Raw genomic sequence first — 24,594 nt, forward strand, 5'->3', positions numbered from 1 at the left:
TTGGATGTAGCATCTGGTAGTTGTCAATGCACACACACTGTGCAACAGTGCAGCAGAACAAACCTCAAGGCAGAACTCCACATCAGACATTTCACTGCAGCCCATCAAACCTCCATATTTTTGTCGCTGTGGAAGGCAGGAAGAATCTTCCACCTCCCTCCTGTGTCTTCTTGTACTAACAAGCTTCAGGATTTTTTCCTCACTGCCCTGCTATGAGGGTAATATGAGCCAAAGTACAGTAAGCTGGTCACATAGGAGTGCTGAGTACCTCTCAGGTGCTGTCCTGTTCACACATGCTGAGTGCAACAGGTCACTAGATGTGATGTCAGAAGGAATTTTCCCTCTCTCCAGTGAGAAGAGCATGGGAAGTTTGTGCCTTTCCTCTGAAGCACAGAGGACGAGACAAGCAGAGTGACAGCAGTGCTCCAGATTCCTTTCTGCAGCATACAGTGCTTTTTGTAGGTATTAAATCTTTAATAAGAGCCCTGAAGCTGCCCTGTGGTTTGAGGGAGTGGGGTGGATAATACTGATTCCTTCTGTGTTAAATACCTGTTTCCTTGCTGCCAGTGATTGATGCATAACACACACAACAGTCTGCTCACAGGGCATGTCAATCCTCATTTCCCACTGTAATCACAATCCATTTCTAGTCAAGAACATTAACATCCCAGTAATAGTCAAATGGAAACAGAAATTCACAAATAAAAGTTGCTGTCATCACAGCCATAGCTGTGATCTTGCATTGCTTAACTTGGAACACTTGAATTTAACCTCTTCCATGCATGATCCTCATAATCTCACCAGAACGTAGCAAAAGTCAAGGTACCCTTTTTGGACATACCCCATCAAGGTACCCAGACCTCCAACATAAACTGAACTCGAAAGAAAACAGACCAAAATCCGCATCTGATCTACATTCTGCTCAGGCTGCTGATCATAACCACAGTTATTCCAAAAAGCAGAATTTCTGCAGCCTGTCGTTCTCTTAAGCAAAAAGAAATTGTGCTTCTGCCTTCCCTGATGCCAGGGAGTACACAGTTTGACTTTTTTCTCAGCCTCAAGACTCGAGCTTTTACCATCCAGTTCCAGCATTATGAGAACAGCTCGCGCAGCAAGGAATGGAAAAGCAACCACCAGCAGACAGCACAGAGCACGAACAAACAGTTCTGGTGCCGAAGCTAACAAATATGACTCATCAAGTGAAAACTGTAACAACATTTTGGTGTGCTCCCACTTCTCAGAATAGGCCAGATGGAGTTTTAGCACTGGAATCTGGTGCAAAAGCTGGTAAAGCACTCCCTTGACATTGCTGGGAGTGGGCTGAGGACTGCCATCTCTTTCACTGTGACAAGTCCTGTGCAAACCACTATGCTAATGCTGTGATAGCAATTGATCTTGCTATGGAAATGGAAGTTATAGTATGCTCACTTAGGTGCCTTTATTCATGTAAGCTGAACCCATACAGACACTGCTTCTGTTTCCTTTAAGTAATTTCAGTCATATCATCCACTTTCAAGAGTACAGAGGGAATTTCTGAGAGTGCATCTGCAGTTTTGTTAGTCAGCAGCTTACTTAAAGGATGACTTCAAAAGCATCAAAGCACATTAGTGGCATAAATCCCGCTAACTTTCAAACAGGAGCTTGATCAAAGGATTTCACATCTTCATCCCAAATCACCATCTGACCACACAAACAGGCTATCAATTGAAGCAAGGCACTAGCTGCACTACAGCTGATTTACCACAACCCTTTGAAACATCACGATGCTACAGTGATAAACATGTGCTTACAAAAGAATATATTTGGAATTTCTGCAGATCTTCACAGAATATCAAACAATCATGAATGTAACCACCATACAAAACATAACTTGGGAGTAAGAGCAGGCCAGCAGAGCACTGCTTGTTGTTTTAAGATGAATCTACACCTAAACGTAGAATCTGTGATTAGGATCTCCTTGCTGTTACAAGATTATCTGCTAATATGTGGAGAAGACAGAGCCAGATTATCTTCACAGATAGAGCAGCATCTGTATCCTGCATATGCATTCAAGGACTACCTGAAATTTTCCTGTCTCAAGGCAAAATCTTACCTATAAGCAAATGGATCATGCAAGATGCCACACAGGACCATGCTTTGCATGTTGACAGTAACAGAGATAAGGCTTCTGAGGTGTCACTCTGGCAGTAAGCGCCCTAGAACACAACAACAGTCCTATGGAAGAAGCAGAGAGCAGACTTATCCATGGTACATGCTGCATTTCACACTCACAAACAAAAGCTTTCATATATCACTGTATTTCCAACAGCCATGCTGGGCCTAAACAAAGGTCACACGTTGCTGGATGCTGCACAGCAGTCTGAGGTACCCAGCAGGAGTAAGTGATGCACTGCAAGCACCGGTGGATCACAACATACAGTCAGACAGAAAGAACTGGACACGGACCTTGGCAATCACTTATGGATCAAATTACTTAAACAAACCTTGGGAAATGGCATTATTCCTTAATGTTAGACAATTTAAGCTCCTGACATTTCAAATAGAATGTGTATCCCAACAAAGAAATACCTGATTACCAATGCACTAGAGATCTACAAAGGAAGAAGGGATATTTCAGAGATACAGCATCACACAGACTTGCTCATATCAACTGGTAAAAACAACAAAAATGTAACCAGAGTGTAACTGCCATGGGGCCACAGAGAAAACAGATTCAATTTGGAAAAGAGTACAGAAGGATGCTTTACCTGGAACAACCCATTTATATGACAGCCCACGTCAGTTTCAGTGCATGGAATGGGTAATTCTGCAGTACACAACATCCACGTCTGCAGATAACCCTGCTGGCCACACGGCACTGTCAGCAACCAGAGATGCTGCAGAACTCCTGCTGATGCATCTGCCACATGCTTCACACAGCTCACCCAGAAGCTGTCCCCTGGGGCAGCCCCATTACAGAGCAGGTATCCAACAGCAGCAAGGAAGCATGCAATCCTCACCACGCCAGTGGGGCTGAAGGAAAATAGGAGGATAAGATTTTTGAGTGAGATCAGGAAGGCAGAGGGAGAGGGTAAGATAGGATCAGATGAGTAGACCAAGAACACGCAACTTCAGGACTCCTCCAGTTAAATGGGCACACATCTTAAGTAAGCTGGCTAACAGGTTTTGCTTCCTGAGACAGGGCAGGGCAGAGCTGTGAAGTAGTAATTTGTAGTTTTAATTCACTAAGGTTGGAAAAGCCACGCTGATGGGTGCCTACCATTAGCTGAAGGAAGTGTGTGAGGTCTTTTGCAGAAGATCCCTTACTACTTCCATGCCAAAGGAAGAAGAGACTCAGAGGACTCACATAAGCTTGAAAAGTTGAGATGACAGGAAAAGGTCCAGAGAATCGCTTTGGGTACTGGAATTTTGGGTGTTTTACAGCACAAGAAATCCTTCCATGCACAAGGAACACCTCTGTCACTCAGAGGTCCGTCAGCCTTCCTGACCCCCAGAGCAGATGCAGAGCTTGTCCCAGTGCTGCTGCAAGACGTGTGCTCACACAGTGCTGCAGGTCACAGGCACAGCCTGCCAGCACCACGACCTCTTGCCGCACACTTCCTCCCTGACTTCAGAGGCTTGCAGTTCCTACCAAACATCCAGTGCAGCCATCAGTGAGACACAGGTGGGAATGAATACATGACTGACTCAATATGTCAAGCCTCGGTGACGTCAGGCCCCGGTCAGCTCATGATGAGGTCAAACACTGAATCAGACACAAGAAATACAAATGGGCTGTGCTGCCTGGAAATCCAACCAGAGAGAACTTTGCATAGGTCACCGGAACATGAAAAATTACGCAACACACTTGTTTCCTAAACCAGCAGTGTGCTGACAGAAGAAACACAGCTGAGGTTCACGAGGCTTCTCCCTCTCCCTATGCACACACAAAGCTGAAGACTCTAAAAGGTAATTCTAGAAATCCACGTGGTCAAAAGCAGGGGAGGTTCAACAGGGAAAAAAAAGATGTGTGCGCAATGATACGATCTTAGAAAACTCCACAGCTCACATAAACAACAGGAAAAGCAAAAGATTACGTCAGCTGATAATCCAAGGAGGAAATATTAAAGGTAAGACTCTCCACAGTGCTCTTAGCCTAACAGACAAAGGGGTTTCAGACTATTGGTGGACAACCTCAACTGCTAACACTACTCTGAACTGCAGGTTAAAGCGACCATGGGGTGCAGTGTTTGTCAAGTGAGTAAATGATGGATGCTAGTGGAAATGCCCTTGAGGTTCATGTCAGCCTCCTTTGCAGGGAGCATTCTGCAGGTTCTGAAGAAAAATCTCAGACTCCACAACTCAGAACATCCTACCGAAAGGATAACAATCACTTCTTGCGTCCAGACTCATGTTTTCCCTTTAAAATCGCAACAGTGCTCCTTTCACTGAGCACATCAGCAGCTCTCAGTAAGTACACACAGCTACAGGTCTCCAGAGCTGAAGCATTCCCAGGAGAACAACAAGCTCTTCTGCGTTTAGCTGGGAAGGCACTGAGATGTGACTGGCTGCTGCAAATGCTTTGAGGACAGAAAGTCCCAGGCTCTGCCTGCTGTCAAAGCACCTCGTGGATTTAAACATACAACAGCTCCACAAAAAGCCTGTGAAGGCTCATCTATTCCAAAAGCTATGTTCACACAAAATGCAAAGCACTGCAGTGAATGGATATAGAAGGGGATGCAGAGGAGGAGAAACACACAACTGTTGTTCCCAACTGCACAGTGGTTGAATATGCTCAATTAAAGCAAGAACCCACAAAATACCCCTGTCCCGTGAGAAAGGAGCAGGGAAAAAAGGTACCACTGTGCTCAGCAGGCAGACAGCACAGCACACAGGGAAACTGTTCTGCAACAGGCACTGCTCGCAGTGCAGGAATGCACAGGGCAAGGCTGAGAGCAGCCAGTCCTGCTTGTGCCTCGAGACCCCCACAGCAACATATGAAGCAGGTATTTTTACAAGCTGATACTACAGCTCTTCCATTTTTGTCCTCTTGCTTTAGAAACAGAAGGAAAGGATTTAGAAAGACAATAGTTACTAGCAACTAAAGCTAGGCATATAACACCACCAGTGTTGGTAAGGCTGGGGCCTGAGAGGACTTGGGAGATGCTTACTGTAAAGTCAGTCAAGACAAATCACTTGCTCCTAGGCTACAAGTAAATATCCCAATTCCATCAATGTAACAACCAGGTCCACCTCAGTGAAAACAGCCACACGACCAGGCAGCAAGCAGCAGCATCTCCCTGCCTCTCATCCACCAGCTGCCTTTAAGACATGCAGTGTGGTACACAAAGGCAACTTCCTTTATCCCACCCACCTTCTTGAACCCAAGAACAAGGACATTACGTGCATTTCTTCTACAAGTGGAGGAGGGTGAGAGAGAATTCAAGTACCCAAAGGAATCCACACATATACAGACAGCTGTGGGACAAACTGCTGAAGTTGTCCCTCAGGAAGCCAATACGGTACCCATAGGCAGGAACATTGCTGCCCTGCAGCTCTGCCAAGCCTGACTGCAAAGGAAACACAAGATAAAGGACACACACACTGCAACGTCTCAAACCGAGAATGAAGGAGGAAAAGATTAATTGGGGGATAAACTGCATGACTTAGCAGACAGAAATCCTGTTTTCCATTTAAAATATTTGCGCCTCCCAAAAGGAAAAGCAGCTCATCACAAACAAAAAGGCCTCATTAAAGTCAAACCACAGTCAACTTGTAACAGAAAACCAACAGAATCACCATAACCATCAGGTTGAACGAAATAGAAACAAATGCTGCACCACGTTCTGCAGAACAACCACAGCCACACTGTCCTACCAGGGACAGAGGAGCAGGCAGCCAGCTCTGTGCTCCCATTAACTGCAATCCAGCACAGCTCACATACGACAGATGGACCCTCTGAGCTGTGATAAATTGCCACCACCACAATCAACAAGGCAGGAGTTATTTTAGTTACTTGAGCTGCGGCAATTAACACAGGGGGAATAAAACTCTCTTGCAAAATTTGGGCAGCACAGAAGATGCGTGCTTCCTTCCTGCAGCACATTTACCCCATTGGATCTCAGCGGGCACATACACATGGTGGAATAACTGAATGAAGGGTGTTGGACCTGGTAAATCTGTAGGTTGCAAATTTGGGAATGGTCTACATAGAGTAAAATAAAAAGGATTTGACAACAAAGGAATTAAAGACTGCAGGGACATAGAGAGAAAAACAGTTGTTCCTTAGGCAGGAACAGTTTAATAGGCACTAAAGCGCACCAAAAAGGCAATGTCTGCAAAACAAATTTATTTCTAGCTTGCAGAAAACTGAAAAAGAGGCAGGCGGGCTAGTGAGTTGCTAGAGTGTCGCCGTGGGCTAACACTGCTTCACTATTTATGCTGTCACCAGTGATTAAATTTGACAGGAAGAGTCGATAACCTTCTGAAAATAACTGAACTATCAGAGAGACTGAGCTCTAGCTAACACAGGTTGGGGTCTTGCAGCTTGTAAAAATCCTCATAAACTCCCAGTCTCTGGAGGTGATCTTACACCTCTACCCTGGAAGGTTCTAAAATGGGCTATCCATTGACTAAGGACAACCGAGTCACACCATTCCCTTTCTGAATCTCTCTATTTGGGTTTCACTTAAAAGTTAGCTTCCTCCCTGGCAGCAAGCCAGATACAAACCTTCATTTATATATTCCTTAATTAAAAGGAAAAAGGGTATATAAATCAGGCCTGAAGGCCTGCCCTAACTGCTGGTTGAAGTCCAGTCAGCACTTCCTAAGTGCACACAGATTTACTGGTGATCTTTAGGTACTCCATTCAGTTTAGGGCTTGCTGCTTACAGGCTCTTTGCTGTAGCAAAGGACATAATCTAAGTCAAGCACCTGCCCAAATACATTAGGATGCTCCAAGCAGAAGGGGGAAAGAAGATATTAACAATGGGAAGTGGAGGAATTCCCAAATTCCACACCATCATGTATTTGGGAATGGCACTTGCACAGAAAGACATCATTTCATGTGATGAGAGCTAGGGAGAGACTACACAGAGGCATTTGGTTAAACGGAGTGACACACATAATTATGTATTTCTCAGTGACAACATAATAAACTGGGAGTTGCTGCAACACTGAAGGGAAAACAAAAGTTGTTATTGATGGTAAAATGCAATGAATAATTCTGGAGCCTTCTCTAGCTGTGCTCCGCCTTCCACCATCCTGTAGGAATGCACCAGGCTCTTTCCCAGCAACAGAATTATTTCTGTAAAACGTTTTTCTAAGTTGCAATACCTCTGTAACTGAAAATAGAGGCAAATGCAAGCGCTTAGTGGGACCTCTGAAACCCCAGCTGTGAAGACTCATTAAGTGTAAGCACATTTGTGCACTTGCACAGCTCGGAATCCAACTCGTGACTCTCCTCCTGTGACAGTGAGACATGGGATTCAGGTAAAAAAAGGCTTCTGATAACTGATCTCAATTCTTACTCAGGCAAATCAGGAGGAAGAAGGCAGCAAGAGAGGAGATGTGAGGGATGTAGCAAAGAAATGGGAATCGATTTTTTGTGGTTTTTCTTGGGTGAGCCATCACCCACAGTTCCAAGGCACAGACAGGTTGGTGTGAAATGGAAATGATCTTTTATCTAACAAGTGTTCTGCATCTCGCTTTTGTCTAGTAGCCCACAGCTCTAGCCTCAAATATCAGGTCACAGCAGGCTCCCCTTGGGAACTTCTTCACAGGAGATTTAATCCATCACGCGCTTAAAAGGACTGGAAATGCTCAGATTTACCAGGTGCAACTGAACACAGGGTAGTCCTCATGTCTGCAACGCCAGCTTGGCAAAGGACAAGACAGATATGGGGGAGATGCACAATCAAGAATCTTTCCCACGCACGAGGCATATGGAAAGTCAGCTCAGAGCTGCATACTGGAGCGCTCACCTACAATCACATGTGTATGTGTGCGCACACGCACAGCCGGGGGAGGCAGTTAATGCTAGCAGAGCTCTTTCCAACTGCATTTCAGTGTGACTACAAAAGTATCAGGGCCAAAACCTACTTGAGGAGCCTGTCAGCTCCCAGCCTGAATCCAGCCAGTGTGCTGACATATGCTAGGGAGGAGGGAGGACCATTCAGTGTCTGGCAGCTCTCTCACACTGGCATTTCCAAGCCTTTTACAAAGTTCTGGAAACAATATTTAAACCACAGCGTTGTGTATTATACAAGAACAGATCCTCCTTTGAACGGTTCAAAAAAAAAACAAAACCTCATTGGCTTTCCACCACCCCACCAAAAAAAAAATTTAAAAAATTAAATCTTCTAGCAGCATTGACCGAAGTGTAAAGCAACCTGGTTGGCTTCCATGCATCCGATGGCCTCTTCCAAGAGTGAAAACTCCACGCAGACATAGCGATAGTCGTAACCTGGGGACAGCATTTAAATACAGACGGGAGTCATGTTAGTGCCTTGTCATAAAGAAAGCCACATTCAATATTCAATTTCCCTCTCCCTCCAGTGACAAACCCTCTAACCACCACCCCTCTGCTCCAAAATGAAAAGAAGAGAAATCAGGGACTAGCTGGATGATGACTAACTGCAGTTTATCATGAATTTTAATAGTGCAGCGTTCCCACTTCCCCTTACACAACCCAGTGACAGGCACACCCTTCCTTAGGGCAAGAAATAATTGCTTTTTTTTTCTTTCTGTAAGGCACAGTGATTTTCCATGCTCATTTCACGTTTTGTACTGCCTTGGGGGCAGTGCTCTCCAAAGCAAGCGTTGGTAAGTCATTCCAAAGCACCTTGCTGTGAATGTATTTCACACAAATGGCCAGCATTTTAATTTGGGCAGTATTTCAGAAAGAACTATCATGATTCTATTACCTTTGCTATTTTCCCTCCAACACCTGTTCATTTCTGAAGTCCATTTCTTGCATTATGAAACAGCACAGTGGAGCAGGAATCATAACTTCAGCTTTCTCATCCTGGCATTTTATTTCCAATAGATGTCATTGTACATTTAGTTTAGAGGGTGTGGGAGCTTAAGATGCTCCTCCAAGAAACCAGATGCAAGAAACCAGAGAGGCTTTACTCTTCTTGCTTCCTGGAAAGCTGCCCCCTCAGCTGGCTGTTGATTTCTATTCCAGTTACCAGCACCAAAATGTTCTGGCCCACAGCAAAGTGCATGGGCGAGCACTGCAGAAGTTAAGGCCATCCTGAGAGTCATCCTTGCTGTTGCAAGGAGCTCCAAGAAGAGCTGAGCAACAACCTAAAGTCACAACCTCTCTTTTCACGTGCCAAGGCCACCTCACTCCAGAACAGTGCTTTCCACATAACTGTGGGCTGGCATGCCTCTCTCTACACAGGAACACAGCAAGGGGAAAGCTTGGCTCTCTCTTCCTGCTGCTGGTCAGGGGTGAGAGGAAAGCTGGCCTGTATGTGGGTTGCACCATTTTAGGCACCTAGCTGTGCAGGGGAAGAAGTTCTTCTCCCTCCTAAAGATGCACGTTTTAACACAGACACATTCAGCCCAGGTATGCATCTGGTTACCACTGCTTCAACCTTCCATGGTAACATAAACCCACACAGACTTCTCCCTATCAAGGCATTCCAGTCTGCCAGAACACGGCCCCCATGGCCCTCCAAAGTTACTCCAAAGGTCACTTGGTCACTCACCCATTTTTCCTTCTCTTTCTTCTCTTAACCATCTTCAAACTTAACCAATTCAGAGACAAAACTATTCCATTGGCAAACCCTACTGTGTTTTATTCTGGGAGCTCTTCACACACCTAACACCACATTCCTTTGCACATTTACTGCTATAACAGGACTCCAGTCTGGATCCAGCTCCAATTCTACTTCACATACGAGTTTATTTCCCTACCACATATCTTTTGTGCCAATACAAGTACACTGGAGGGAAATGTACGAGTGCTGCATTTCAGCTCAGTGAAAGAGGCCAGCCGGCAGTATATCATCAGTGGGGAGTGCAGCTACAGCCACTTGATGCTGCTACATGAAGTGGGCACCTGGAACTCAAGGTACAGTTTCAGATGGCAAAAGTGATTTTAAAAAAGCAAACCTGCTGAGCTGCCCCCAGAGTGCTCTGCAGTTCCAGCCACACTCCATGGCCTGGGACAACAAAGCAATGCCTGCTCAGCAGCAGAGAGCTGCTCTCCAGGAGCAGTGCTGCCCCTTGCTGGAGCCTGGTTTGCATTCTGGGCAGGCACCCACTGCCTTATGGCACGGTATGCAGGCTCACATAGTGCATTTTAAAGTTCTATTCAAGTCCAGAGCCAATTCTCTCCCTCCTATTCAGAAAAGAGTTGTTTGAATGCTGTCAGCCTCTAGATTCCTGATTCCTGCTCACAGGGAGGATTTTCAAGAGCTGCTGCAATCAACAAGCCAGGCTCAGGACGCTGTCTTGTTCCTACATGCATATGAAGTAAGGGTATCCGAAGAGTCCAAAAGCACGACTGCAGAAGTTTGCACTCTTCACCACGAGAGGCAGTTTGCACACCAAGGGAATGAGTGCTTCAGACATGGATGTAATGCAGCATGACACCAGTGAGCTCAGCACTGGATGCGAGGCATTGGATAGAAACACTGAGCTTGGTCTGTATGCTGCAGAACCATCCCATGCATCACACAGAGACAACGAAGAGCTTAGCATGGCTTTCCTTACATACTCTCCTTTCTCCAGCCTCCCCACCAAACTCAGCCCAACTAAGCAGCACTGCTACAGTAATACATAGGATAAGAACCGAAACCAGAAACTGCAACCCCAGGCCCTGCCAGAAAGCTGCTCCAGGCCAGATGTTCATGTCTCGTGGTCAGGCTGCACAGGAATGCAGTCAGAGCTGCAGTGCACAGGCTGGCCTCCGTCAGGGCCACAGCAACAATGGGAGAGGGAGGCCTGGAGCTGCTGCCACAGTTCCATGAAGCACCCTTCCATTTCACACTGTGCTGGAAAGCCCACTGAAATGGAGGCCAGTGGATCAGCAGCTCTGCTACACCGCATCTTTACAATGCAACATTTGCTGATCTTTTCCCCACCGTTGGCAATAATCACATTACCCAGAGGACAACTCCTGAAACCAAACCAAAGCACCCTGAGGCGAGCTGCAGAGGATGCTGCTGGCTGCCGTGCCTTCCCCTGCCTCCTCTGCAGGGCTGGGTCAGCTCTCCGTGCCGCCACTGCTGAGCTCACACTTTTTTCCCTCTGAAGCCTTCACACAGTTTGCCTGTCAGAACACAGCAATCCAATAGCAGCAGGACAGGGGATTTGGGAAGATGTATGGGGACAGAGCAGGGACTGACACAACAGGCATCCCAAAGGAAGCTGCCCTTCCCTGCACATCACAGCTATGGGGCACCCAACAGCACTTTTCAGGTCTTAGTGGCAAAACCAAAGCAACCACAGTGGCAAAGCAGAATCATTGCTAACGACTACAGCATGACTTTGTGACTCGAGTTGGCATAAATTCACTCGCAATGCTTCACATGAAGATATCAGGTTTGGTATCTTCTTAATTAGATCCTTCACTTGCTGCTTATCACAAAACCACTGTGAGGGGATGTACAAAAAGGGTAGAATGGAGTAAGGAATGCTGTGTGTTTTGGAAATGTTTGTGATCAACATGGATTCGCTGTCAAAAATACACAAAAAAAACAAATCAGCATGTTGCTGGAGAGTTTGTTACACAGCCCAAATAAACATTCCAACAGGAGTATGCAACAGTCCTCCAGCACTTGAACTCATGCAGTGGTTGAGTTGGTTCACCCTGAAGTGCTTCTGTGTATGCACAATCCTTTCTGGATGTTTCCAAAGCATGCTTGGTTGTTTTCTACACTGGAAGCAACAGTGATCTCCTGATACTTAGGAGTAAGGATACATTTAAAGCTCCAGGAAGCTGCTGTACAAACATTTGAAGAAGGGATGTTTTGCTTCTTAAACATGCCTTTTAGTGAAGGGAATTTTGACAACAAATAGCAGGTCCTTGTTAGCATCCACAGTTGGGCTAAAAATGCGTGACTTAAAATTATCATCTTGGGATTTGAATAAAAATATCAAAGACTTGTGACTTAAAATAAGACTTGCTTCTAAACAGGCAAAATTTCTGCTGAACAACTGATACATAACAATGTGTTATTTCATGATAGTCTGTAACATCGAAGATCTAAATAAAACAAAACCATAACGTTTTTCTGATATGTGCTGTAAGCAGCATGGAGACATCAGAAATATCTCTCTGGAGTTTTAGGAGGCCAAACGAAAAGATCACATAACAAGAGTAGCTCTGGTCTATGCCAAACTGAAGATACTTTGGGAAAGAAGGCATGATGGCAACATGGCAAAGGTATCCAACTCAAGAAAGCTGATCCAACTCCTCCGTTTTAGGAATGCACATGCAGCATCACATTACACCCTCCCTTACCAGAGTAGGGGATTAGGAAACCTTACATCCAAAGTGAAATGTCACTGCTTTCTCAAAAACAACTGCTAGAAAACTCCTGTCCCTTGTGCTGCAATACAAAGAGTCTCTCCTACAGCTGGAAGTAAGGAACAACAGTGGTTTCCTATTAAAGTAGCTCTGTTAGCACACAGTCTTTCGGCAACCTGCTGTAACTTTACAGCTGGGCCAGCTGCAGACGTGCCGGGGGCCTTTGCTCTGCCATCACTCATGCCTGCACCTGCCAGATGGGGCCAAGCAGCCTGAGGAAAGAAGACAATAACAGCGTCTCCCTGAGCAAAGCCAGCCTGCTGATGCAAGGATGATGTTGGTACTTGCTCTTCCCAGAGACAGCATGGCAGAACAGAACACAGGGTAATCCCCAGTAGAGTTTAATCCGTGTTAGAGAAAAAAGCTGCACTGCTTCAAAGGCAACAACAGCATAAAGTGTGGGTGAATATGAAGGACTTTTCTCATGGGCTGACAAGTCATCTTGGAGTTGGACTTGATGATCCTTATGGGTCTCTTCCAACTCAGGATATTTCCTTCTATGACTTCTACTATCCTCGAAGGGATCTGCAGTCTCACACACTGGTCTTCACAGCTGTGGACATTGGGTTTTGCACATTTCTCATAGAAAGAACCTGCTTTTGCTTGGTTGACAGGAATAACTACCTCATTTGTGGGAGGTTCTGGCAGCATGCCCACGACCCCACACAGAAACATTTCCTGGGTCCAAGCAAAGGTGCAGACAGAGGTCACCTAAATCAGGAAGCCCTGGAAGCCTGTGAAGTCATCCATACCAAAGAGTGAATACTTCCTCTCAAGAAAATGTTGGGAAATATAGGACTCTCTCCATATTTCTGTACTGTTACAGTGCACTATTATTAGCAGGTATGATACACCAAGAAGCCAGCACCTCCTGACTAGGCACCGTGTGCACACAATGCAGCCAAGCAGTGCAGTGCCTGCTGCAGGGAGCAGGGAAAATGAAGCTGACCGCAGGGTGTGAACACCAGGAGGGCACCAGCAAGGAGCAGCCAGCAATCAGTCTGTGCTAACACACACACACACACACACACACACACACACACACACACACACTCAGAAGCCAAAAGCAAGAGTGCTCTCAATACCAGCTGGTAGATTCAAAGCTCCCATAAATTTGTAAGGATTCTTTTCTGCATAGATAAATTGGTCTTCAGAGATACTGAAGCTGAAGAGCTGTATTAGGAAAGCTTGCTGTTGAATAATAAATAGAATAATCCACAAAAAGCCATGTCCCCGGTTCATTTCAAAGGCTGAGTGTAAACAAGCCACACCTGGTTCCTGGAAAAAAGGTTGTCACTTCATCTTGTCCTTCTGTATAAGAAAATTATACTCTCATGCACCCATTCATGACAGTGCTGCACAAGAGAACAACACTGAAACCAGAAAATATGAAATGCAGCTGTATTGTGAAATGTATGATGCTACAGTCCATCTTTCCCCCTCCATCCAGAAGAAAGGATCTGCTTGAGACACACTCCCAAAATGTGGTCAGTCTACACTGCCCCATAAACTACAGGGCCTGTGACAGAGCACCCAGAGCACCAAACGGCTGTCCTCTTGGCCTACAAGGGCAGTAGCCAAACACTAGTGAAGTGAGGAGAGGAAAAACCCACAATAAGACATTACAACCTTTATTAGAGACACATTATTACATGATGCTTGTACAGAATTGAGGAATCTAAGGAAGGTTGGAGCCATCACAGAACTCCATGAGAGGACTGGAAGCTGCCTACTTGGGGAGGTTTTACAGAGAAGAAATGGGTTTTAAAATGCTGGTGATGTGTACCTAGGCCTCCAGCACCTGCCATTTAGCACAAACGACTCAGAAATGCAATTAATCCAATGAAGTCAGCACGCTGTGAGAAGTCTTGAAGTTCTGTATTAGAGATTCAAAAAAATAAAATAAAAGCTGAGCATATTTCTAAAAGCAGTCATAGAGAAGGACTGTGCGTGTCAAAAGGGCTGTGATCATGTTTTATGGATGACTGTTTGTTGCTTTCTCTGTTGAGCATGCTGTAAATCATGAACCAAGGTCGATCACTATTGCAAACACAACCTTCAGTAGTATTTCCCACTTCCTAAACTATCACGTCACAGATGAAGACAGCCTAGCAAGAATGCCTTTTGCCTGTAAGAGGCAACACACTGCTGCCCTAAAATTAGGCAAGACTAGCCAAAAACCTACTGCCCACGCAGCTGGGAAACCTGATGAAGACTGGCATCAATGACCATGGACTAACTCCAGCTAGGTGATTTTTCACTCCTGGTCAGGCTACTTCAGCTACAAACAAGACTCAGCACTGACAGCATTTCCCTACCTACTCAAAGACAAGCCCCACAGAACGAAGAGCTCTGGTGATAAGCAGGTGACTTGGTTGAGCCTTAGCAGGAGGCTCCCAGCGTGCTGCAATGCCAGCCTTAATGGTGAGCAGAGTTGTGTCCTGCATAATTAGCACAACAGGCATCTCTGTACCACAGCATGTATTAGAGACATGTCATGTCATTCCATGGCACGTTCTTTGTAGCAAACTGAAGGATGCAAGTCTTTGTGAGATCCATTCTAATCAAACTCCATAGGGTCGGTACAAGCTGTCTCCATGAGGAAGCCATTAGCTGGCCACAAAATCACCCTTCCCAGGGGTTTGCCTAAGGGCACTGCGTCAGCCTTGTAAGGAAACTAAAGAGGTAGGTTCAGAAGGGAGGTGCATGGCTGCATGCTTGCAGAAACATCCCCTCTCTGTGCAGAACAGCAGTTCAGCTCCGCTGAACCCAGCCCTTCCCAAGGCTGGAAGCTGCACTGAAGTACTTCACCAGCAGTCCTGACCTCCTAGGGCATCACCACCCCAATCTTGGGTATATGTACAGTGCCTGGAAGGGACCTAAGGCTCAGGTACAGGTGGGCCAGACACATACACAGCCATGCTCTCATCCACAAGGAGAGCTCTGCTTTGAGAAGAGAACTCACCCTGATCAGATCTCACCTGGCCTTGCATCCCAGCCCTAGAAAATGAAGTCCTTATCCCGAGTCTGGAGGGGTGCATCATTTGAGATGTGTGTCAGTTTCTCCATCAGGAAGTACACATTTCTGGATTTTAAATCATAACTTCGACTAAAATTAAATGTTGTAAAGAATGCCATTTTAAATTTCAGGGTCTACTTGGAATATTCTGGCAAACAATGATTCATTGTTCTGATACAGACAAAAAATGACTGCACTTGGGAAAAAAAAAATGAAGAAAACGAAAAGGTACTTTTTATAGGTTTACTTAAAGGTCTTCGTAATATTAAATTAAAATTTTAAAACATTAATTATTAAAACGTATAACAGGGTACCAGTGTGGCAGAGCTTAGCAAGACTAAGTTAGAGTCCCCTGGCAAAGCCCTAGAAAAAGCTGCATTAAGTTTAACAAAGAGAGGAACAGGGCACAGCTCCAGGCACCTACAACATGAGGGCCTCAGATCTCAAACAATAAATAAATGCTAGTACACATAGGTGGCTAAGTCAGCAATGAATTACGTCTGATGCCAATGGTACTGGATAGTACACAAGCTTTTCAGAACTGAGCAGGCAGCTGCCATGAAGACGTTGCTAAACTGGTCAGGGATGCGGGAATGCAAAAGTAAATACTCAGAAGAGGGATGAGAAAACCCAAATCACCCAATTTCTGAAGTGCTGCAGTAAGCAGAGGGTGCACAAAAGGGCTGGGAGGACCCACTGCCCCCAGTTGTAGCACAGCTCACCTACACCCTGCAAGCCCACCAAGCTCCTCTCAGGCCATGCTGCTCTCCATCTCTTCCAGATCAGCAAAGACTCCTCTCAGTTCCCCAGATGTGCTCCTAGAGTCCGCAAGGAACATCTTATGTGCTGCCAACAAAGGCTCACTTTCTCTAAACAGCTTTTTCCAACTGTGAATCCTGGCTGGAAAGCACGTTCCAAGATTGGCAACTGCAGACTGCATCCAGGAAAACAATCTGAGCCTCATGCTTTCATTTATTACTTGGACACCACTGCAGCATCTCTTGAAGGGAGAACAACTCAGCAGAAGCTTTAGGATAAAGATAGCACTGCACAGTCTCTTCTCTGGGACGTATGTATGCATTCACCCAAAGTGCTCTGTGCACATCAAACACTCAGGATCACTTCTCAGATTTTGCTTAGGTTTGATATTAGTCAGAAAATCAAAAATAGAGCTTGATGAGAACAAGGCAGCACATAAGTTTAAAATACGATCAAAATCAAAACCGGGACAAAGTGTGTACATAATAGATTCCCTGAATGCCAAAATGTGTCAACTTCAAGTTCTTGGCAATGCTGCCACAAGTCACCTGTGGTAGCAATAGTAAGCATGTGCTAGGAATTGTAATGGGAAGATGGCTGGACTAGATGATCTTGTAGGTCCTTTCCAACCTTGTGATTCTACGATTCTAAGTTCCCACACTGACAGTAGGACCCACAGCCTGGTGCTATCGCTCTGCATAACAGCCCTGTGGCAAGAGGACCACTGGGAAGCCTTGAAATCAAAGAGAGGAATTTCCAGCTGGGGAGCTCACAAGCACCAACAGGAGCTTATCAGACAGCTACAAGTCAGCACTGTTAGCACCTACCAAAGAAGCAGTGCATCTGCAGCTCTGCAACAGCAGTGGGCAGCAAGAGGCACCAGGAGACATGAAGCTGAAGCAAGTGATGGACTTTGGCAAAATTCCACCATCACCTCCGGGTTTATGCTTTGTAATGATTAATCAAACAGACAGGCTCAAACACACTTGAAAGGAGAAGCAGGAAGCTAAGCCAACAACCTAATAGTTCTGCCAACGTTTAACATGATGTTGGAAGAAACCCTTTTCCCCCCAACAAACTGATGATGCTACTTTCAGTCCAAACGTACAGGCACCAATTCAAAAGATCTGAGACAGCTCACAGACACAAGGAAATATGAGATAACATTGCGCTCAGTATTACAATGAAATTCCACTTTGATGTTTTCTGATTGTCTACAAATACCTGCCTCTTTGATTCAAGCAGAAATACCATGCCACTTCTTAAGCTCTCTCCATTCACCACCTTTTCAAGATCTAGAAAGTGTTACAGCCTGTGCACCTCAGAGACAAAACAATCTAAAGAATAAACAGCTTGCATGCATATCAAAACTCCAGCAGGTATACTAAGAACAGCGTTCCAGGCTTAGCACAACCTTCAGAGAAAATGCACTTCCCTCAACACTTCCAGTATGTAAAAAGAAAGGTGTTTGTAAAGAACTGCTTTTTTTTTTCCCCAGAAAAGCCAACCATATATTTCACTCAGAACAGAGCCTTGAGGAAGATCACCCAGTGGAATCATCGCATTGAAGCTGCTGAGATCATCTTTATGAAAAGCATCATGTCCTTGTGAAAGTGATCCGAACCTCGCTTCTTTCAAGTTAATTGCGTGTTATTTGTTATGGCTGGTTTTGTTCTCCAGCAGCTGCAGGCATTCTTCTCTCCCAAACACACTCAACATGAAGTACATGCACACATGATTAATGTTATTTTTAACATTTCTGGACAGCGCTCAGAATTATACAACCCACTCTTCTGAGCCAGGCCACTGCTGTGGCAGCACTGAACCGATACACGAAGGCAGCCAAGAAGCCCAGGTGGATTAGAGACATGAGCAATCCAGGAGGTTTGCTTTTAACTCTTTATTTACACCACACTCCACTGTAAAAGCCACGTTCAGCAAAAGTCTGGCCTCTAGTTTCAAACGGGCTTAGCTTATCTGAAGTTCAGATGAACTCAATTCTGCACATTTCCCTATAGGATAACCTCACGCGAAAAGCTGGATTAAGTTTACTACAGCTTCTAGTTACCCAATTTCAAGTAAACGTTTACACAACCCAGGAAGCTTTATCTGTCCTAGATGTACATCCATCTTGTGTAACGAGGATCAGAAAGCTGTTTAAATTAGTAGCTGCATTTGCAGCCTCAGGACATGATGCAAAACAGTCTTTGAAGCATCAATATAACCTAGAATAGCACGACAGTGCTTAAATTACTGATGTTGAAAGGACAAGGTTAAACACTGGCTTTAAATAGCTCACAAAATACGAGCTGGTTTTAACTTCGTTCCTCATCCCCTGACTTTTGCAAGCTGGGAAAACTTCACAATAAAATAAAATCTGCTGCTGCTGAGATAGACTGAAACAGAATGCAGCTTTTACAGAGATACCAGGAAAGCTGCAGCTCTCATTCCATATGTGACCATCAGTGGATGTGGGGGCTTCCACACTGAACACCAAACAGCACCTCTCAGATGGTCACCTCTGAAACTGGGAATGGGTAAAACACAATGGTTCTCTAATGACAGCAGTGAGTTCTGGCACTAAGTCGTAGCAGCGAACGCAAGGAAGAGACTTACAGAAACATCCCCAGTTCAAGTGATTTATTACTGAAAAGTTACTTGTTTCAGAAAATCAGCAACTGGCAAATCACATCAAGAAGGGGAAAAAGCGAATGTGTTGCAATGGTGAGGTTGTGCTCAGTGCTGCATGGCTGACAGCCACGCTGTACTGTGTTTAGCAAAGAGGAAAGGAAGCAAGAAAGATCGCGTCCTTTAAGCCATGTTTGTTGGGCCAGACCAGATTATGTAACTCAAGTGTTCTTTAGTTCAAAGGTTCGTGAGAAGGTTGTGAAATCTCCTTTGACAGCTTCCAGAAACAAAAATATACTTGAGAAATACCCAACTGCCCCAGTTTCTGTCCCCAGCTACTAAACACTCAGGAAGCCTTTATATAAAGTATTGACACAAAGGATTCCAGTTGTTCCACGTGCAACCCATACTGGTAATATGGAAAAGCACTGATGACAGTAGAAGCCTCTGCTTTCCTTGGTTTAGAAAGAGAAAGAAATAGCTCTGCTGTTTTTCCTCTCTTTGGAAAATGACAGAAATGTACTTTGGAGCAGAAGCTGTTTGCTACCATCTGAACAGGAGACGTAACTTTAGATGGTCCTTCTGTTTCCAGGCATTCCCTACTAGCAAAACCCACATCTCTCCCCAAGACTCACCCCTCGTTTCCTACCACCACGCATCTTTGTTGCAGTATAACTCACACAAAGCAGCCTTGTAAAGCATTTCTTTCTTCAGAATCCCATATACACTGATCAGATGCACAACACAACTCCATTCTTTGATATGAGAAGGGCATTCTGGCCCAGTATTTGAATATTTGCTTACAAAACTTGCTTTCTCTTTTTTTTTTTTTTTTTCTTTTTTCATATCTAAGAAGGGTGAAGTTTCATGTTACTGAAGGAGAAACATTAAGAAATATCAGAGGGGACACTATTTGTGCAGGACGTGTTCCACAGCCTCACATCTCAGAAACAAGACTGAGAACAATCCAAAAGGATTGAATAATATTAATTCAAAGAAAAAAATCTGTTGGGAATTAATGTTTTTGGTTTTTCTTGATTTTACCCTTTGTAGCTATAAAAATAGCCTTGCTGTTTTTTTCCTGCTGCTCCTACAGCTAGAAGCACCAGGACACACGTAAGCTCTGAAGTAACAGTGAGCACAGCCACCAATTCTGGAGACAAAAGAGCCAAATACAAAACTCAGTGGGCATTTTCATTCCAAAATATCTGTAACTACAGCATCAGTGACTCTAGTGAAAGCAGCTAGGTACATATTGATGTGAAAAACACCCTCTTGTAAACCCCAAACCAGAAGTACTGGCAAAGCATTCTCACCTGAACTGTAATCCTTCAGTCGCAAGTTCTTCACAGGCATCCCATCTGGCCCTCGGAAAGCATTGAGAATCTACAGGAAAACCAGGATCCACTCAGTCTCCAAAACAAAACCCCAGAAAGCAAAATCCTTGCTTGTGTACAACCCTTTTCCCCTAAGGCATCTTTTAGTGACTCAATTATAAACAGCTACGCTTTCCTGATAAAGCTCCCACAGTACCTGAGAACTATTTTTTTTTTGAGTTTTGGGGAATTTGATCATTTGTTTTTTTGTTTAAATAAGCAACCACTATTTATGCCAGACCTCAACTGCTCAAAGCTGTTCTATCATGCTGTTTGCAGCCAAATAGCTCCCCTCTGATCCTTGTTTAAGGTCAGAGAGATCTTACTTGCCTTTAACGGACAGTTTCTACCATGAGTCCTCTCCTAACCAGATTTCAGTATTAAGCCTCAGAAGAGCTGATCACCACAGCTAAACCTTGCAAAAACTGCTGTGTGTAGGTGTTCACCAGTCTGGAGCTGTCACCAAAAAAAAATTAAGTAGAAGTGGAAGCCTTTGAAAAGATAACTTCCTTCACCTTTTAGAGTAGATTTTTTTTTTCCCAACTCAAATGAGCAGGAGACATCTTTTCCATCTTCATGAGATCTCATTTTAGCAGTTTCAAGTAACCAAGAAAAAGTTCACTCAAACACAAATGTCCTCCAGACTCCAAACATAATACCAGAAGTAATAAAAATATTGTCTCTATATAAAGTAATCCTGGAAGGAAGGCATGTTAAAAAGAGTCTGGCGGACGAGGCTTTCACCCACCAACATCACATATGTGACTGCAAAAAAAAAAAAATAAAATCAGCATTTCCAGGCCCTCAAAAAAGCAGAATAATCAGATAAGAAAATAACACTGCGATCATTTCTATATTGGGATTTTCCTTGGGGAAAATGACAGACTGTCTGAATTACACTCACCAGGCTTGAAAATGCTAAGTTTAGAAACATTGCATAGAAGTTTTGAAAGTCCTGCAGTGAATTCTGGATGAAGAACAACCTACTTACATCATCCTTCGTGGCAGTTTCAGGCACTCCTCCTAGCCGAATAAGCTTGCTTGGCTTCACAAATTCAGGGCAGGTCCGGTAATCTTGGTCCTTGAGTCCACACAATTAAAATGTTTTGTTTTTTAACAAACCAGACATACTAACTCACAAGTTACACAAACCATAACAAAATAAAGCAAGGTATAATACAAAGACTCATAAGCAGTATGGCTCATGTCTTTACCGTAACATTGTTTAAGATTCAGAAAGCTCTGCAACATTAGCATAATGAGCTTTGTATGCTTATCATGCTGTGCAATGAGATCCAGGCCCAGGAAGCATCTCCCCACAATATACACAACTCGAATGAACTGAAATACCAAGAGCCATCCTCATCCTGGATACATCTCCGTGTTTTTAAAACACGAAAAGCAAAAAAAAAACACCTGTCTGCTTTCCAAAAGTAGGAAATGAATTCAATAGTAGCTGTTAATTCAGTAGTTATCATTAACTCAGATTAACTATTTGATTCTGAAGGTAAACAGCTGGACTGTTCTATGTCCATCTGTCCCAGCAGCTACTCTCTGCAGCTCTTATAGGCAGATGCCCAGGAGAAAGTAAGGTATTCTATATAATACTTCTCTCATAACTCCATCTCTTTGTCTGGTCATTTTCAAATTGGGGATGTTCTGAACCAGATCTACTTGTACACATTTAACAATTCTCAACTGACAAACTGCATTTCTCTTAAGAAAATATTTCTAAGACAGAAAGCATAACCACTAAAATGGCCTGGAGCAAGAGGCTAATCTCAGAGGACAGTGAATTAGGACAGAACTGATGTCATATGAAGAGTCCCTCCCAGCTCCTTTCACCCACATGGACAACACATGTTCAAGAAAAACATCAATTGACAAAGCCACCTACCTGAAGGCTCTTATAGGGTCTAGAATCTTTGCTGGGTTTTCCTTCTGAAAATGACTTGCCATGTTCATAGTCAAACAATTGACACGCTGGCAGCCGGTGATCCACATCACGATACTCAATGTTTCGGTAGTCCGTATCTTGCCTTCCAAGGAAATCCAGGTCATCTTCACCCTTTAACCCAAGATCAGAATTGGATCTTTGCTGCTCCCCCCCAGAAAGCTGCTGCTGCTGTTGCTGCTTGTTAGCAAAGGTCTGAGGTTGCTCCTCTTGGTCCTGAAGAGCAGGAAGAGGTCCACGGCTATTTTGGAAGTTGTGTGAAGCGTTGTCTTTGAGACCCAATCCAAGGGATTCCTCTTCTCTGGCTGGTGCTTCCGAGTGTTGAAATTCACCTTTCTGACTACCAAAAGGAGTTCTTTCCAGACCAATCGCAGGCTCCTCTCTCTTGCTGGTGTTTAAACCAGAGCCCTCTCTTTCTGCTAAAGGTATGGTGGATTGGTTGCGTCTAAAATCTACAAGGCTTTGATCCACAGGAGGCATTTCCCTGTCTGAGAAGTCCATAGGAGGAGGCATATCTCTGCTCCTAAAGTCCTGATCAGACCGGGACCTGTGCCTATTCCTGAAATCTGATGATGGTGCATTTCTGTTTCGGAAGTCCAAATCAGAGGTGCCCACACCTCTGAAGTCCAAATCGGGTACATCCCTATTTCTGAAGTCTGAATAGGAATGGTCTCTGCCCCTGTAGTCTAACTCGGGCACATCTCTTGCCCTGAAGTCTGAGTGAGATCCATCTCGACCTCTGAAGTCCAGATCAAAAGATCCCCTTCCCCTGAAGTCTGACGGAGGCTCGTCTCTACCCCTGTAGTCCATGCTATGAGCTTCCCTGTCCCTGTAGTTCATACGGAACGTCTCCCTGTTTCTGTAGTCCACTGGAGGAATGTCCCCACCCCTGAAGTCCATAGGTGGCCCTTCTCTCTCCCGAAAGTCTCCGGAATACATATCCCTGCCCCTGTACTCAGAAGGGGGTAGCTCCCTACCTCTGAAATCCAGCTGAGACTCATCTCTGCTCTGAAAGTCAGACGGTGGGAAGTCTCTGCCCCTGAAATCGTGGTGCCCCTCCCCACCTCTGAAGTCACTACGTGGTCCATCTCTAGCTCCAAAGCTGAAAGAAGGTTCCTCTCTGTTGGCAAACTGAGGATTGAGGAGGCCTGCGAGTGCCTGGATATCAAAAGGAAGTGATTCTCTGCCAGAGAAGTTGCCAGAGTGTCTTTCTTGAGCAAGACTATCAAGGGAAGGAGGATAGTCCCTGTTCCACCCGGGAGCAAACCTTTCTTCTTGGCTCCCACTGTAGAAATAAAGACAGTATTATTCATAACGTGCTTAGAGTCTGAAATCTATATAGCAGCACATTCTTCTCTAAACTTTTTATAGAGTGATGTAACAGTCTAAGATCCGCAGAAGATATTGATGTTTGGCAGTATAAGATGAGGCAGCATACGACAGATGTGAGAAAGTAAACTTGGGTGCTCCCATTTCAGCACAATTTCCAGAAGCACTCAACAGGGAATACCTGCAATATTAATGGGTTAATGATGGTAGCAATCCACATAGTCCTGCACTGCACACAGCTCTGCAGCTGTGTTCAAGGTTCCACCAGCTGGTGTGTTTGTTTATGAGTATCACCACCAGCACATGCCTGGGAGAAACAACTTGAGCTTAAGTTCTCTGGGCAATATTACAGACAGCTAATGTATCACATTGTCATGAGGCACACAAAAACAAAGGCTACCAAACATGCTCAAGTAACACGCTACTGAGACTCTTTTTTGCCTCTCGTGCTGGAGTCTAAACCAGCAAAATACTGACAGCTGTCAGTTCAGACTCTGAAGATGCCTCACACACGAGCTCTCCTGATCCCTGTACACCACCACTCAGGAAGAAGTTTCCTCTTAATACAGTTTTTCAAAACCCAACGTTTGGGGTTTTTTGTTCTTTTGAGAGCTACCTTTTGAGCTACCTGTAGAGCTAAGCTCTTCTACACTACATTAAAAAAAAAAAAAAAGAATAGTAAATAAACCTAACAGTAAATAATTCTAAAGAAACACCAAATCCCACCCAAACCAGTGGACATTTCCTTTGGAACTACAGCAAGTCCTTCTTTGAGTTTCATTATAGAATCGCTCATCAACAAAACGCACATTTGTAATCAAACTGCATATAGATTTACTAAGGTGCAAGCCCCTGCTTCACCACCATACATAGGAGTAACTTTGTTCAAGGTTAGAATTCCCCACCCAGCACAATAAAAAACGATGCCAATTAAATCCACTTAAAAATCAGCACAGTAGCACTACTAACAGGGCCACAAATCATGATCACTCTCCCAGCAACAACA

General features: G+C 44.5%; 1 protein-coding gene across 2 annotated transcripts in view; it reads right to left on the reverse strand.

Moving 5' to 3' along the window:
* RBM6 (RNA binding motif protein 6) overlaps nt 1-24,594 on the reverse strand; it is a 54,218-nt gene that overhangs the window by 24,388 nt on the left and 5,236 nt on the right. For both annotated transcript variants that reach the window (XM_090147973.1, XM_031611728.2), the window contains exons 3-6: nt 22,203-23,544; nt 21,297-21,386; nt 20,246-20,315; nt 8,370-8,443 (exon numbers count right to left, since the gene is read on the reverse strand). In XM_090147973.1, the coding sequence (XP_090004099.1) occupies nt 8,370-8,443; nt 20,246-20,315; nt 21,297-21,386; nt 22,203-23,544 (1,576 nt within the window). The remainder of the gene's footprint in view (nt 1-8,369; nt 8,444-20,245; nt 20,316-21,296; nt 21,387-22,202; nt 23,545-24,594) is intronic.

Source organism: Phasianus colchicus, chromosome 11, assembly GCF_987193195.1.
Source record: "Phasianus colchicus chromosome 11, bPhaCol1.hap1.1, whole genome shotgun sequence".
In the NCBI taxonomy this organism is placed as follows: Eukaryota; Metazoa; Chordata; class Aves; order Galliformes; family Phasianidae; genus Phasianus; species Phasianus colchicus.